The following is a 16,277-nucleotide window of genomic DNA, read 5'->3' as shown; positions in this document are numbered from 1 at the left end:
ATCGACTGTTTCTATTCTCTTCTTCCCGTCACTACGCAACGCCCCAGTTACTTGCTGGATACATCCTCCTGCCTGCCTTGCCCTGCAGTTTTTGTTCCCCAGCAGAGTTGCCTCTTTTGTGGCGAGACGGCAGCAGGTAGGTGCCAGGTAACGGGCGGTAACTGGGAGATGAGGTGAGCTGGAGACGCCCGTGGCGTGCAGTTTCTGGCTCGCGCCGCGCCGCCTAACTGTAGTGAAGCGCCGTGCTGTGCTTAGTCGGGGTCGCCAGCCACTTAGCGGCCGTGTGCAAGCACCACGCGTCTCTCCTCTCCCTGGGCAGCGGTGAACCCAAGCGTGCAAACACGCCGCTGCGTACGCGACTCGCAGCATGCCAGTGTACATCCGTACGTCGTCGTCGCACACTGCCTCCAGTCGCCAACACACCCCAATCAGACCCAGTTATAGCAGTTATCGACAAACCCACGAGCCCCCCTGCGGGTCCGGGGATTAGAATAGGCCCGAGGTATTCCTGCCTGTCGTAAGAGGCGACTAAAAGGAGTCCCACCCCCTCAAGGGGGTCGTTAGCGCCTGCGTCCGGAGACGGACGGTTCCACGACCTCTATTTGCGGTCATTTTGCTTTTTCCCTTCTCGTTTCTTCCTTCCTTTGGTTGGTTCCTTTCTTTGCTCTTTTCCACCTCACTGCCTTCCTTACTGTTTCCTTGTCTTCTTCTCCTTGCATTCTCATTACATTCTTCTCCTTGCCTTCTCATTACCTTCTTCTCCTTGCCTTCTCTGGTCTCCGCCTCGGCGTTTGAGACAGTCTGTCCTCTCTCTCCCTCTCTCTCCTCCTTTTCCTCTTCTTCCTTCCTCCCTGTGCGTGCCTGAAGGCCGACCCACGCGTTCGCACGCGTAGCCGGTGACGGGGTAACGCGTAATTCCCCGCCCTGGGTAGACATGTAAGGCACGCGCGTACCCCCTGGTAAAGGCCAGGCCCGGGGAGGGGTGATTGCCTGAGCTGATACCTTCTGACCATGCCGATTGGTCCCTCCGTCTGTTTCTCGGGAGGTGTGACCTGAGGTGTAAACATTCACCTAAGGCGGGAGTGCCCTCTGAGAGGGTCCCCACAAGGAAGGAGCGCGCCATCGGAGACGCTGGCAATCATGGGGGATTCCTCCGCAATGGATTTCACTCCATCTGTCTCGACTTCTGCCCAAAAACGGAAAAGTGACCAGCCACCAGTGACTAAAGTACTACCGCCTGCCCCACAGTTCCTCGTCGTTTCTCGATCTGAGGACGGAAAGGATTTTTCCTCTGTCAACCCTTTCGTTATCCAGAAGGGTGTAGATGCCATAGCCGGATCTGTCAAATCTTGTACCAGGTTGCGTAACGGTACCTTATTACTAGAAACTGAGAGCGCCTTTCAGGCACAAAAACTGCTTCGGGCCACACTCCTGTACACGTTCCCTGTGCGGGTGGAGGCTCACCGCACTTTGAATTCGTCTCGTGGTGTGGTCTATACTAACTCCCTCGACGGACTGACTGACGAGGAGATTCAATCTTTCCTCGCTGAGCAGGGCGTGACGGCTGTCCATAGGGTCATGAAAAAGGTCAACAGTGACCTTGTACCGACCCGGACACTTTTCTTGACCTTCGATAGTGTTAAGCTGCCATCGCGCATCAAGGCGGGCTACGAGGTTATTTCTGTTCGCCCCTATGTCCCGACACCTACGCGCTGCTACCAGTGTCAGCGTTTCAATCACACTCGACAGTCTTGTTCCAATGCGGCTAAATGTGTCACTTGCGGCAGGGATGCCCATGAGGGTGACTGTCCACCTCCGTCTCCTCGTTGTGTGAACTGTCAGGGTGACCATGCCGCATCCTCCCGCGACTGTCCTGTCTATAAGGAAGAACGCTGTATCCAAGAAATTCGGGTCAAAGAGAAAGTGTCCACCTCGGCTGCTCGCAAGCTATTGCCTAGTAGGAAGCCCACGCTGCTCCCAGCGGGGAAATACAGTACTGTCCTCGCCTCTCCTCGGACTACCAGGGAGGTGGCAACCCAGACATGCGATCTGACCTTCAGCACCACGGTCGTCCGTTCGGCCAGAGCTAAGATCGCCCGGTCGACGTCTCCTCTTCCTCCCGTCACCCCTCAGACACAAGCACCTTCAACCGTCCCGTGCAGACTTCCTGCGTACCTCGACCTCCCAGCCTTCGACCGGTACTTCCACCAAACGTACTTCCAAGAAGGCTCCTAGGAAGCACAGTTCTCCTTCTCCGCCACGGCGCATTTCTTCTCCTGCGCCACCCAGCGGTTGCCGCCCCAGGCCGTCATCCGTTTCGCCTGGCCGCACCACTGGTAGCCGAACATCTGGCCGTCCACCGGCGGAGGAAGCTCCCCCTCCCGGCCATCTTCCCAAGATGGCCGATGAACCTATAGACCCAATGGACGAAGACTGTCCGCCTACTGATAGCGGCGGCAGTGCTCGCTCGAAGCCAGGCCCTCCGCGGCCTTCGAGGTGACCCCTTTTTTTACCTTCCCTTTCTTACGATGGCACTTATTCACTGGAATATTCGCAGCATTCGCTCCAATCGAGAGGACTTGGAGTTGCTGCTCCGCTTGCACCGTCCGCTCGTCGTAGCCCTCCAGGAAACGAAGCTACGCCCAAGCGATCAAATTGCCTTGGCACACTACACCTCTGTGCGTTTTGACCTACCCCCTGTGGTAGGAATCCCGGCTCATGGAGGGGTTATGTTGCTGGTCCGGGATGATATTTACTATGATCCCATCCCGTTGCACACCGGCCTGCAGGCAGTTGCCATCCGCATTACTCTCCCCACTTTTACATTTTCCATTTGTACCGTTTACACTCCATCGTCATCTGCCGTTACCAGGGCAGACATGATGCAACTTATTGCTCAGCTACCTGCACCATTTTTGTTAACTGGAGACTTCAATGCCCACCATCCCCTTTGGGGCTCTCCAGCATCCTGCCCGAGGGGCTCCCTGTTAGCAGACCTTTTTCACCAGCTCAACCTTGTCTGCCTCAATACTGGCGCCCCTACTTTTCTTTCGGACACATCTCACACCTATTCCCATTTAGACCTCTCTATATGTACTCCCCAACTTGCACGCCGATTTGAGTGGTATGTACTTTCTGATACATATTCGAGCGACCACTTCCCGTGTGTTATCCATCTCCTGCAGCATACCCCCTCTCCATGCTCCTCTAGTTGGACGATCTCCAAGGCAGACTGGGGGCTCTTCTCTTCCAGGGCGACCTTTCAGGATCAAACCTTCACGAGCTGCGATCGTCAGGTCGCACACCTCACGGAAGTCATTCTCGCTGCTGCTGAATATTCCATCCCTCACCCTACTTCTTCTCCACGTCGCGTACCGGTCCCCTGGTGGACTGCAGCATGTAGAGACGCTTTACGTGCTCGTCGACGTGCTTTACGCACCTTTAAATGCCACCCTACAGTGGCGAATTGTATCAATTATAAACGATTACGTGCTCAGTGTCGTCGTATTATTAAAGAAAGCAAGAAAGCCAGCTGGGCTGCTTTCACAAGCACCTTCAACAGTTTTACTCCTCCTTCTGTTGTCTGGGGTGGCCTGCGCCGGCTATCTGGCACTAAGGTCCACTCACCAGTTCCTGGCTTGACGGTCGCGAATGACGTCCTTGTGGCCCCTGCGGATGTCTCCAATGCCTTCGGCCGCTTTTTCGCCGAGGTTTCGAGCTCCGCTCATTACCACCCTGCCTTCCTCCCCCGCAAACAGGCAGAGGAGGCTAGGCCACCTAACTTCCGCTCCTCGAATCGTGAAAGTTATAATGCCCCATTCACCATGCGGGAACTCGAAAACGCACTTGGCCGATCACGGTCCTCCGCTCCAGGGCCTGATTCTATTCATATTCAGATGCTGAAGAACCCTTCTCCTGCGGGTGAAGGTTTTCTTCTTCGTACTTACAATCGCATCTGGATTGAGGGACATGTCCCCGCATGCTGGCGCGAGTCTATTGTTGTCCCGATTCCTAAGCCGGGCAAGGACAAGCACTTGCCTTCCAGTTATCGACCCATCTCGCTTACCAGTTGTGTCTGTAAAGTGATGGAGTGAATGGTTAACTCTCGATTGGTTTGGCTGCTCGAGTCTCGACGCCTACTTACCAATGTACAATGTGGATTTCGTAGACGCCGCTCTGCTGTTGACCATCTGGTTACCTTGTCGACCTTCATTATGAATAACTTCTTGCGGAAGCGCCCGACTGCGGCTGTGTTCTTTGATTTGGAGAAGGCTTACGACACCTGTTGGAGGGCGGGCATTCTCCGCACCATGCATACATGGGGCCTTCGCGGTCGCCTCCCTCTTTTTATTCGTTCTTTTTTAATGGATCGACGGTTCAGGGTACGTGTGGGTTCTGTCCTGTCAGACACCTTTCGCCAGGAGAATGGGGTGCCACAGGGCTCAGTTTTGAGCGTCGCTCTCTTCGCCATCGCGATCAATCCAATAATGGATTGCCTCCCAGCTGATGTATCAGGCTCCCTCTTCGTGGACGATTTTACCATCTATTGCAGCGCGCAGTGTACACGTGTCCTGGAGCGCTGTCTTCAGCGTTCTCTTGACTGTCTTTACTCCTGGAGTGTCGCCAATGGCTTCCGTTTTTCTGCCGAGAAGACGGTCTGTATTAACTTCTGGCGCTATAAAGAGTTTCTCCCACCGTCCTTACGACTCGGTCCCGTTGCTCTCCCAATCGTGGAGACAACAAAATTTTTAGGTCTTACATTTGACAGGAAACTTAGCTGGTCTCCACATGTGTCATATTTGGCTGCCCGTTGTACCCGTTCTTTAAATGTCCTCCGTGTTCTCAGTGGTATGTCGTGGGGAGCAGATCGAACCGTCCTGCTTCGTCTATATCGGTCGATCGTCCGCTCCAAGCTGGATTATGGGAGCTTCGTATACTCCTCTGCACGGCCATCCATCTTACGCCGCCTCAACTCCATACAACATCGGGGTTTACGACTTGCGATTGGAGCATTTTATACTAGTCCCGTAGAGAGTCTTCACGCTGACGCTGGCGAATTGCCACTCACCTACCGGCGCGATATACTGCTTTGTCGGTATGCCTGCCGGCTACTGTCAATGCCCGACCACCCGTCTTATCGCTCCTTTTTTGACGACTCTCTCGACCGTCAATACGGGTTGTATGTCTCTGCCCTGCTACCCCCTGGAGTTCGCTTTCGTCGCCTCCTTCACCACCTTAATTTTTCACTCCCTGCAACCTTTCGAGTGGGCGAGAGCCACACGCCACCTTGGCTCCAGGCTCAGGTCCGCGTTCACATTGACCTCAGCTCGCTCCCAAAAGAGGTTACCCCCAGTTCAGTCTACCACTCCCCTTTTGTTGAACCTCGTTCAAAGTTCATCAATATGACCTTCATTTATACAGATGGCTCTAAGACCAATGACGGGGTCGGGTGTTCCTTTATTGTCGGGGCACAAAGTTTCAAATACCGGCTCCATGGCCATTGTTCGGTCTTCACAGCTGAGCTCTTTGCCCTCTACCAGGCTGTTCTTTACATCTGCCGCCACCGACATTCTGCTTATGTCATCTGCTCCGATTCCCTGAGCGCCATCCAGAGCCTCAGTGATCCGTATCCGGTTCACCCTTTCGTGCACCGGATCCTACGCTCTCTTCAGCAGCTGGTGGACGTCGGTTCTCCGGTTAGCTTTATGTGGGTTCATGGCCATGTCGGTATCCCTGGGAACGAAGCTGCAGATGCCGCGGCCAAGGCTGCGGTCCTCCAGCCTCGGACAGCTTCTTGTTGTGTCCCTTCGTCCGATTTTAGCAGGGTCATTTGTCGGCGCATCGTATCGCTGTGGCATGCCGATTGGGCTGCACTTACCGACAACAAGCTTCGGGCCTTAAAACCTCTTCCCGTGGCTTGGACGTCCTCCTCACGCCCTTCTCGGCGGGAGGAGGTCGTTTTGGCCCGGTTACGCATCGGACACTGCCGGTTCAGCCATCGCCATCTGCTGACGGCTGCGCCGGCGCCGTTCTGCCCATGTGGGCAATTGCTGACGGTCCACCACATTTTAATTTCCTGTACAGATTTCAACACACTGCGTCTCGATCTTAACCTGCCTTGTACTTTAGAAGCTATTTTAGCCGATGACCCACGAGCAGCTGCTCGTGTTCTTCGTTTTATCAATTTGACAAACCTCGCTAAGGACATTTGATGATGCTGTTTTTTAATCCTATGCCTGTCAGTCTGTCTTTTATCGTGTTTTCCCTTTTAGTTGTTGTGGTCAACTTGTGCCTCGCGGTGCATTATTAGAGTAGTCAGGGCGCTAATGACCATTGAAGTTGTGCGCCCTAAAACCACAAAAAAAAACCCACGAGCATTACTCTTATATACACTACTGGCCATTAAGATTGCTACATCAAGAGGAAGTACAGATGATAAACGGGTATTCATTGGATTAATATATTATACTAGAACTGACATGTGATTACATTTTCACGCAATTTGGATGCATAGATCCTGAGAAATCAGTACCCAGAACAAACACCTCTGGCCGTAATAACGGCCTTGTTACGCCTGGGCAATGAGTCGAACAGAGCTGCGATGGAGTGTACAGGTACATCTGCCCATGCAGCTTCAACACGATACCACAGTTCATCAAGAGTAGTGACTGGCGTATTGTGACGAGCCAGTTGCTCGGCCACCATTGACCAGACGTTTTCAACTGGTGAGAGATCTGGAGAATGTGCTGGCCAGAGCAGCAGTCGAACATTTTCTGTATCCAGAAAGGTCCGTACAGGACCTGCACCATGCGGTCGTGCATTGTCGTACTGAAATGTAGGGTTTCGCAGGGATCGAATGAAGGGTAGAGCCACGGGCCGTAACATATCTTAAATGTAACGTCCACTGTCCAAAGCGAAGTCAATGCTAACAAGAGGTGACCGAGACCTGTAACCAATGGCACCCCATACCACCATGCCGGGTGATACGCCAGTATGGCGATGACGAATACACACTTCCAATGTGCGTTCAACGCGATGTCGCCAAACACGGATGCGACCATCATGATGTTGTAGACAGAACCTGGATTCATCCGAAAAAACGACGTTTTGCCATTCGTGCACTCAGGTCCGTCGTTGAGTACACCATCGCAGGCGCTCCTGTCTGTCATGCAGCGTCAAGGGTAATCGCAGCCATGGTCTCCGACTCCGAGCTGATAGTCCATGCTGCTGCAAATGTCGTCGAACTGTTCGTGGAGATGGTTGTTGCCTTGCAAACGTCCCCATCTGTTGACTCAGGGATCGAGACGTGGCTGCACTATCCATTACAGCCATGCGGATAAGATGCCTGTCATCTCGACTGCTAGTGATACGAGGCCGTTGGGATCCAGCACGGCGTTCCGTATTACCCCCCTGAACCAACCGATTCCATATTCTGCTAACAGTCATTGGATCTCGACCAACGCGAGCTGCAGTGTCTCGATACGATAAACCACAATCGCGATAGGCTACAATCCACCTTTATCAAAGTCGGAAACGTGATGGTACGCATTTCTCCTCCTTACACGAGGCATCACAACAACGTGTCACCAGGCAATGGCGGTCAACTGCTGTTTGTGTATGAGAAATCTGTTGGAAACGTTCCTCATGTCAGCAGGTTGTAGGTGTCGCCACCGGCGCCAACCTTGTGTGAATGCTCTGAAAAGCTAATCATTTGCATATCACAGCATCTTCTTCCTGTCGGTTAAATTTAGCGTCTGTAGCACGTCATCTTCGTGGTGTAGCAATTTTAATGGCCAGTAGTGTAGTTCCGTGTGCCACAGTCGGTATCTGAGAAATTTTCTGCTAGTCTGGACGCGGTGTTTTGAGTAACGGGGTGTGAGGCAGCTTAATGCCTGGGAGGAGGGAGTCTGCCGGCCTCTCACCGGCGACCTGCTGGCCTCGTGAGCGCGCACGGACTGACACATGGCCAGCATTCCGCACGCTCAGCACTTACAGTCTGCCGGCAGTTAATCGCGTTACACCGAGACGCAGTTACTGGACGCGCTCTCACTGCTGCTACGGGAAATTGGCACACTGGTTTCTCACCAACAGTGAACCAGGCAGTTCGCTACCAACTGCGAAGCATTTCCGGAAACTAAAAGTAGTAAGTTGACATAAACGTTTTCTGAGTGTCATAGCGCGTCATAATACACACATCAAAAAAGGTTTTGTATCACCTCGGTTCCGAGAGTTCCGGAACCCGCACAGAGAATTGGAATAGAGATCAACATAAACACCATTTCCACCCTTTTTAGTGCTAATGAAAACACACATTGCATGTTGTACTACCACACAGCGGGACCTTCAGAGGTGGTGGTCCAGATTGCTGTACACACCAGTACCTCTAATACCCAGTAGCACGTCCTCTTGCATTGATGCATGCCTGTATTCATCGTGGCACACTATCCACAAGTTCATCACAGCACTGTTGGTCCAGATTGTCCCACTCCTCAACGGGGATTCAGCGTAGATCCCTCAGAGCGGTTGATGGGTGACGTGGTCCATAAACAGCCCTTTTCTGTCTACCTCAGGCATGTCCGATAGGGTTCGTGTCAGGAGAATGTGCTAGCCACTCTAGTCGAGCGATGTTATCCTGAAGGAAGTCATTCACAAGATGTGAACGACGGGGGCGCGAATTGTCGTCCATGAAGACGAATGCCCTGCCAATATGCTGCCGCCGGCCGGTGTGGCCGTGCGGTTCTAGGCACTTCAGTCCGGAACCGCGCGACTGCTACGGTCGCAGGTTCGAATCCTGCCTCGGGCATGGATGTGTGTGGTGTCCTTAGGTTAGTTAGGTTTAAGTAGTTCTAAGTCTAGGGGACTGATGACCTCAGCTGTTAAATCTCATAGTGCTCATAGCCATTTGCAACAAGCCAATATGCTGCCGATATGGAGGACGGCATTCACGTATCGTACAGCCGCTACGGTGCCTTCCATGACCACCAGTGGCGTACGTCGGCCCCACACAATGCCACCCCAGAACAGCACCTCCACGTTGCTGCGCTCACTGCACAGTGTGTCTAAGAAGTTCAGCCAGATCGGGTTGCCTCCAAACACGTCTCCGACGGTTGTCTGGTTGAAGGCATATGCGACACTCATCGGTGAGGAGAACGCGATGCCAATCCTGAGCAGTCCATTCGGCATGTTGTTGGGCCCATCTGTATCGCGCTGCATGGTGTCGTGGTTGGAAAGATGGATCTCGCCACGGACGTCGGGAGTGAAGTTGCGCATCATGCAGCCTATTTGAGTCTTAACACGACGTCCTGTGGCTGCACGAAAAGCATCATTCAGCATGGTGGCGTTGCTGTCATGGTTCCTCTGAGCCATAATCCGTGGGTAGCGGTCATCCACTGCAGTAGTAGACGTTGGGCGGCCTGAGCGAGGCATGTCATCGACAGTTCCTGTCTCTCTGTATCGCCTCCATGTGCGAAGAACATCACTTTGGTTCACTCCGAGACGCCTGGTCACTTGTTGAGAGCCCTTCCTGGCACAAGGTAACAACGCGGACGCGATCGAACCGCGGTATTGACCGTCTAGGCATGGTTGAACTACAGACAACACGAGCCGTGTACCTCGTGGAATGACTGGGACTGATCGGCTGTCGGACTTCCTCCCTCTAATAGGCGCTGCTAGTGCGTGGTTGTTTACATCTTTGGGTGGGTTTAGTGACTTCTCTGAACAGTCAAAGGGACTGTGTCTGTGATACAATACTCACAGTCAACGTCTGTCTTCAGGAGTTCTGGGAACCGGGGTGATGCAAAACTTCTTTTACTGTGTGTATAAAAAAACTATACTGGAGAAACAAAAGTTTCGGCAACGGGTACAGCGGCCTTCTTCTGTTTCTACTGATGTGCTTTAGCTGTATGGAATGACATATTTTTTTAATTGCCAGTAGCCGTTACGTCGTAAATTAAAAGTTCGTTGTTACGATGGGTCACTTGAGACGGCAGTAGGAGGAACTTTATCATATCAGACTGCCTCGGTGGAGGGAGTGGGGATCTGCTGTTGCCTATTGCTTCTTGCATTGCTTGCTGTGATCGGTGCTCACTGACCAATGAGGCGTGGGCTGCTGTTTCCCTGCTGCTCGACGCACATTGCTGCGCTCTTGAGGGCTGGCCGCGAGCATGTGGCTAGCCCGTGTCCGTCCTGTCTGTTCGTGTCGTTCGGGTGTTGAGCGGCTTCTCCGATCTTGCGTTTCGTCAAAGCCGACTGCTCGGCCAGTACGCGGGTTTCGTCAAATTTGATTTCCTCGCCGCTGTCTTGCCTGTGTTTGGCCATTGCAGACTTGCTGTGCTGACGCAGACGAATATAGCGCTCGTGTTCCAGTACACGGGTCGCTATCGGGCCTACCTGTCTCACCGATGTATACCTCTCCACACTGACTTTCCACACTGAATACAACTGCAAAGTGTAAAGCACCTGTCTTGTCCTCGGTGGAGCTTGGCACATCCTGGATCTTGCGGCTGCTGCAGAAGACAGGCTGGGCTCGAATCTGGAGAAGGAGTTTACCAATCCCGCCAGTGACATATTTGCAATTAAAGTAAGCGCGCTGCTGGCTGCAGTTTGTCGACTTCTTGCGTATCTCGCTTCCTTTTGTTTGTTGCCATGGCTGTCTGGATCGATTTATGGTTGCAGCCATTGGGCACGAACGTTTTACGCAGCTTCTTGAGATCTCATGCTATGGTTTGACCATCGCTTACGCGCTACGCACGGATGGCCAAAGAACGGATAACTGAATTGCACGCCTAATCGAACCACCACTCAGCACAGAAGTTCTGATGTCTGATAACCAGTGTTCGAAAATGCAACAGTATCCCCCATGTCAATGACCTTCTAGACAACATGAATACCAGCCTCAGACACTTCGCAGATGAAGCAGTTATTTGTACTGAAGGAGGCTTTCTGAAAAAAAAAAAAAAAAAGCTGTACAAGTATTCGATCAGATCTTGATAAGATTTCTAAACGGTGGAAATATTGGTAACTTGCTTTAAATGATCAGAAATGTAAAATAGTGGACTTCAGAAAATGGTAAAAAACGTAGTACCATATGACTGCAATATGAATGAGTCACCTCTGGAATCGGTAAATCCACATAAATATGTGGATGAAGCAGTTTGTAGCGATACGAAAAGGAACAATCACATAGGCCCAATCGTAGGTAAAACAGGTGGCAGACAGCAGTTAATTGGTACGGGCTGTTTCACAATGATTTGTTGATTTCAGATTCGGTTAACGCACAAAACAATCTCGATACAAAGCTCAACATTTTACACAAGGTACAACATTTATTCAAGTTCACTTATGACACACTACATCGCAAAAATGACGACCATTCGCTGTTACACAATACTCGACGCATTTCACCCAGTTTTTGAAAAAACCTTTCGCAATTGCTGGAGGAATTCTGGAAATTTCATCGTAGATTCGATCCTTTAACTGTTGCAAGGTTCTCCGCTGGTCACCCTCGCCTTCAAACAACTCCATAGGTAAAAGTGTAGCAGGGCTAAATTAGGCGAATGAGGCGGCCATTCGACACAAGCGCGTTTGGATGATCACACCGGATCACGCGATGAGTGGACGCCGAGGAAATCCTCAGCGTTTGGGCACGTGTTCATAACGAATGACGAGAGATTGCCTGAAAACTGCTATACGTACACCATTTGATCAAAAGTATCCGGACACCCCCAAAACATACGTTTTTCATAGTAGGTGCATTGTGCTGCCACCTACTGTCAGGTACTCCATATCAGCGACCTCAATAGTCATTAGACATCGTGAGAGAGCAGAATGGGGCGTTCCCCGGAACTCAGGTACTTCGAACGTGGTCAGGTGATTGAGTGTCACTTGTGTTATACGTCTGTACGCGAGATTTCCACACTCCTAAACATCCCGAGGTCCACTGTTTCCCATGTGATACTGAAGTGGAAACGTGAAGGAACACGTACAACACAAAAGCGTACAGGCCGACCTCGTCTGTTGACTGACAGAGACCGCCAGCAGTTGAAGAGGGCCGTAATGTGTAATAGGCAGACATGTAGCCAGGCCATCGCACAGGAATTCCAAACTGCATCAAAATGCACTCCAAGTACTCTGACAATTAGGCAGGGGTTGAGAAAACTTGGAGTTCATGGTCGAGCGGCTGCTCATAAGCCACACATCGCGCTGGTAAATGCCAAACGACGCCTCGCTTGGTGTAAGAAGCGTAAACATTGGATGATTGAACAATGAAAAAACGTTGTGTGGAGTGACGAATCACGGTACACAATGTGGCGATCCGATGGCAGGGTGTGGGTATGGCGAATGCCCAGTCAACGTCATCTGCCAGCGCGTGTACTATCAACAGTAAAATTCGGAGGCGGTGGTGTTATGGTGTGGTCGTGTTTTTCATGGAGGGGGCTCACACCACCTGTTGTCTTGCGTGGCACTATCACAGCACAGGCCTACATTAATGTTTTAAGCACCTTCTTGCTTTAGAATGTCGAAGAGCAATTCGGGGATGGCGATTGCATCTTTCAACACGATGGAGCACCTGTTCATAATGCACGGCCTGTGGCGGAGTGGTTATACGACAATAACATCCCAGTAAAGGACTGGCCCTCACAGAGTCCTGACCAGAACCCAATAGAGCACCTTTGGGATGCTTTGGAGACACCGACTTCGTGCCAGGCCTCACCGACCGACATCGATACCTCTCCTCAGTGCAGCACTCGGTGAAGAATGGGCTGCCATTGCCCAAGAAACCTTCCAGCACCTGACTGAACGTATGCCTGCAAGGGTGGAAGCTGTCATCAAGGCTAAGGATCTGCCAACACCATATTGACTTGCTGGGCGAAGTGGCCGAACGGTTCTAGACGCTTAGTCTGGAACCGCGCTGCTGCTACGGCCGCAGGTTCGAATCCTGCCTCGGGCATGTATGTGTGTGATGTCCTTAGGTTAGTTAGGTTTAAGTAGTTCTAAGCTTTAGGGGACTGATGACCTCAGAAGTTAAGTCCCATAGTGCTCAGAGCCATTTTGAACCATATTGAATTCCAGCATTACCGATGGAGTGCGCCACGAACTTGTAAGTCATTTTCAGTCCGGTGTCCGGATACTTTTGATCACGTATTCTGCGTTGTATGTTCTCGGGATTTCGGACGATTTGCCAACGGCCGGTTGACTTATTCGAAGCACTGACTCTTGCGAACACCACTTTTGATCCATCAGCTATTATGAATTAAGACACAAAGGAATTACAGACCTTGGCTGCAAGTGGGAATTGGTTGAAATTAAAGGGGAGAGTTGAAAATTTGCGCGGGATCTAGATTCGAACCCGTGTCTCCTGCTTACCAGACATATGTTCTGACCACCGAGCCATCTGGGCACAGCGGTCGTCGCAGCTGCATCGACTACCGTACCATGCCTCCCGTCAGGTCCAAACTTATCGACACACTCCGAATGTCGTGCCCTCGCACCCCACCCCCCCCCCCCAAAAAAAAAAACGGATACCACGTGCTCTACTCAATGAAGATGCACTCCAATCTCGAACTCTTACAGGAATCGGCGAAATGCCGATTATGGGCAAGAGGCACTGTAGTGTGTGGATAAGCTGAGAATTTGATGGGAAGCGTGCTACGGTAGCCCGTAGACGTGCAGTTGCCATGACCGCTGTGTCCAGATGGCTCAGTGGTCAGAGCAGGAGACCCCGGGTTCGAATCCCAGTCTGGCGCAAATTTTCTACTTTTCCCACTGATTGCAATGAATGCCCACTGGCAGTCAAGGACTGGAATTCCTTCCTGGCCTCAATTCAGTATTGTTCCACGAGCAGGAATTCTAATCGCGGATGAATCTTGAAATGCTTACGAAAGGCACGTTGGTGGCGCACGGCACATTCGCCGTAGCGAAAATAACGCTCCATCGCGAGCGCACGATGTTGCTTCCACCACTGCGACACGGTTACTGACCTGGATACACTCCACTCTGCTAATACGCGGCGCCGCCGTCGCTATATCTTGCTTTTATCACACGTTATTCCAATTTAAAATCGTCAAATCGTGAAACATCTCGTAGAATGCTAGGGAAATGGAATCACTGTTGAACAGTGATTGCTTGTAAAACACATTGCTCATGTTTGTGGGAGCCATACCAAATAGGCACTAACAGGGGATATTGACGGAATACAGAAGGGGACCACAAATGGTCGCACACTTGTTATACCCATGGCGGAGTGTCATAGAGATGCTGAAGAAACAGAAGTGGCAGATTCTTGAAGATAGACACAAACTATCGCCAGAAAGCCTACTTACAAAGTTTCAACAACAAGTTAGAAGTGATGAATCTAGGAATATACCACAACGCCGTACGTATCGCTCCCGTAGCTATCGGAAGACTTCCCCACGAGCATCATATGCGAATGGAACAGTAAGAAGCCCTAAAACTGATTCAATGTGACGTATCCTCTACCACGCACTTCAGGGTGTTTTGCAGAGTGCAGATGTAGATGGATGTAGATGTATCAAGTTTTTGAGTACACTGCAAACAAGCAGTCGTGGCTTGGTCTATGAATATACTGGGTTGGTGCAAAAGTTCGTAGCGTTTCTGTTTTCCACGTTAGTAATCCGGTTGCTATGAGTTTCTTTATCGATTATCATTTTTTATTTGTAGTTCACCGTTCTGTTTGAATTTAAATATTATTTGAAGATAGTGACTGAAGCTTTCGCCGCTAGAAAATGGACTCTCAAGTAAAGAAATTGGAACATATTCTTCCGTTTTTCAATAGAGGGGTGACAGCAGCGAGTCAACCAGAAGCATTTGCACCGAGTTCGGGGATAATGCCATTGGGCAGAGCACGACTAGACATTGTTTTTTTTGTTTTAAGGAGAATCGTTTTGACGTTAGTTACTCTCCACGTTCATGAAGACATTCGGGCGTTGATGAAGACCGATTAAACGCATTAATCCACAATGATCCACGCCATTGTACTCGATAGCTGCCAAGTGTGATGAACTGTGATCGTGCGACATTTGCATGCAACGAGAAAGTTCAAAAGTCGTCTGTATGTGTACCGCATGCTCTAAGCCAAGATCACAAAAATCAGTGGGTGGCTACACGTGCATCTCTCTTTGCCTGTCATCAATTGGCTCGTGTACCACACCGACCATTCCTATGCGCTGTCAGCCGCGCGGACAGACCACGCGGTTTGAGGCGCCATGTCACGGATTTCGCAGTCCCTGCTTCCGGAGGTTCGAGTCCTCCCTCGGGCATGGCTGTGTGTGTTGTTCTTAGCATAAGTTAGTTTAAGTAGTGTGTAGGTATAGAGACCGATGAATTCACACACATTTGAACATTCCTATCCTCTGTCGTTACAGGTGACAAAAAATTGCGTATTATTACATTACATATGGCACCGTATGTTCTCCGCCACTACATCTGTTATACTGGGCGCACCGTTGTCAAATATGCTGCACTCCGCGCACCATAGGTGGCGCTCACCACAATGAGTATGTGAACAACATGTTATCACTTACGCAATTTTGAAGTTTATGTGGAGATTGTGTCACTGGCCTAGTTGTTATTTTGATCATTTTTAGGACTTCTGAAGAAGGCTATACTATTATAGCAGCAACCAAGGGCAAGGTTTAAAATAAACATAATTTAGTGCAAATGTGGGCTGTTTTTCATTCGAGACGGTCGCGGAATCGTAAAGCTACACCAGCGTTGGCAGACTTTGAAATAGTGAAGGGGCATGTATTACTTATGACTAAAGTCTCTGCTATGTATATCTGTTGTGTTTATTAAACTCACGGAGAAACGCTTGCCAGAGCAGCTGCTGCTGGTTGTGAGGCGCGAGCGCTCGGCATCGTGACGTCACAGGGTGGCTGGACTCACCGAATCGGCCGCGCAGGCCTCGCGTGCTGGCGGCTGCCGTCCTTGAGAAAGCGGCTGGCGCGGCTACTTTCTTCTGCGCAAAAACAAAAAGAAAGTCCAGACGGCAGCTCGCGGCGCTGCTGGTGGCTGTGTACGCACGAGCCGCTGACCCACATACGGGGCCGGGACACACCGCCTGTTGCGTCACTGCACACAGTGCAAGAACCCCGCGGCGGGGCCGGCCGGCTGGCCTACCTGTACCCGGTGAGACGGGGCCGTGCACTCTCACGGGGTGTCCGACAAGCAACCGTCCCCAAAGTCGTGGGATAACGATAAGCACATATCACACATATCCATGGCGGTAGGATCGTGGTTATGGCCGTACGACGGGAGGT

General features: G+C 51.2%; 1 protein-coding gene across 1 annotated transcript in view; it reads right to left on the bottom strand.

Moving 5' to 3' along the window:
• The window catches only part of LOC126425211 (uncharacterized), a 337,500-nt gene extending 321,442 nt beyond the window's left edge, over positions 1-16,058 (bottom strand). Inside the window, exon 1 of the mRNA XM_050088166.1 lies at positions 15,904-16,058. Within this exon, the coding sequence (XP_049944123.1) occupies positions 15,904-16,058 (155 nt within the window). The remainder of the gene's footprint in view (positions 1-15,903) is intronic.
• Between the last annotated feature and the right edge of the window lie 219 nt (positions 16,059-16,277).

This window comes from Schistocerca serialis, chromosome 10 (assembly GCF_023864345.2).
Source record: "Schistocerca serialis cubense isolate TAMUIC-IGC-003099 chromosome 10, iqSchSeri2.2, whole genome shotgun sequence".
Classification (NCBI taxonomy): Eukaryota; Metazoa; Arthropoda; class Insecta; order Orthoptera; family Acrididae; genus Schistocerca; species Schistocerca serialis.
Note: the sequence above shows the minus strand (reverse complement) of the source record. Positions and strands in the feature narration are given on the sequence as shown.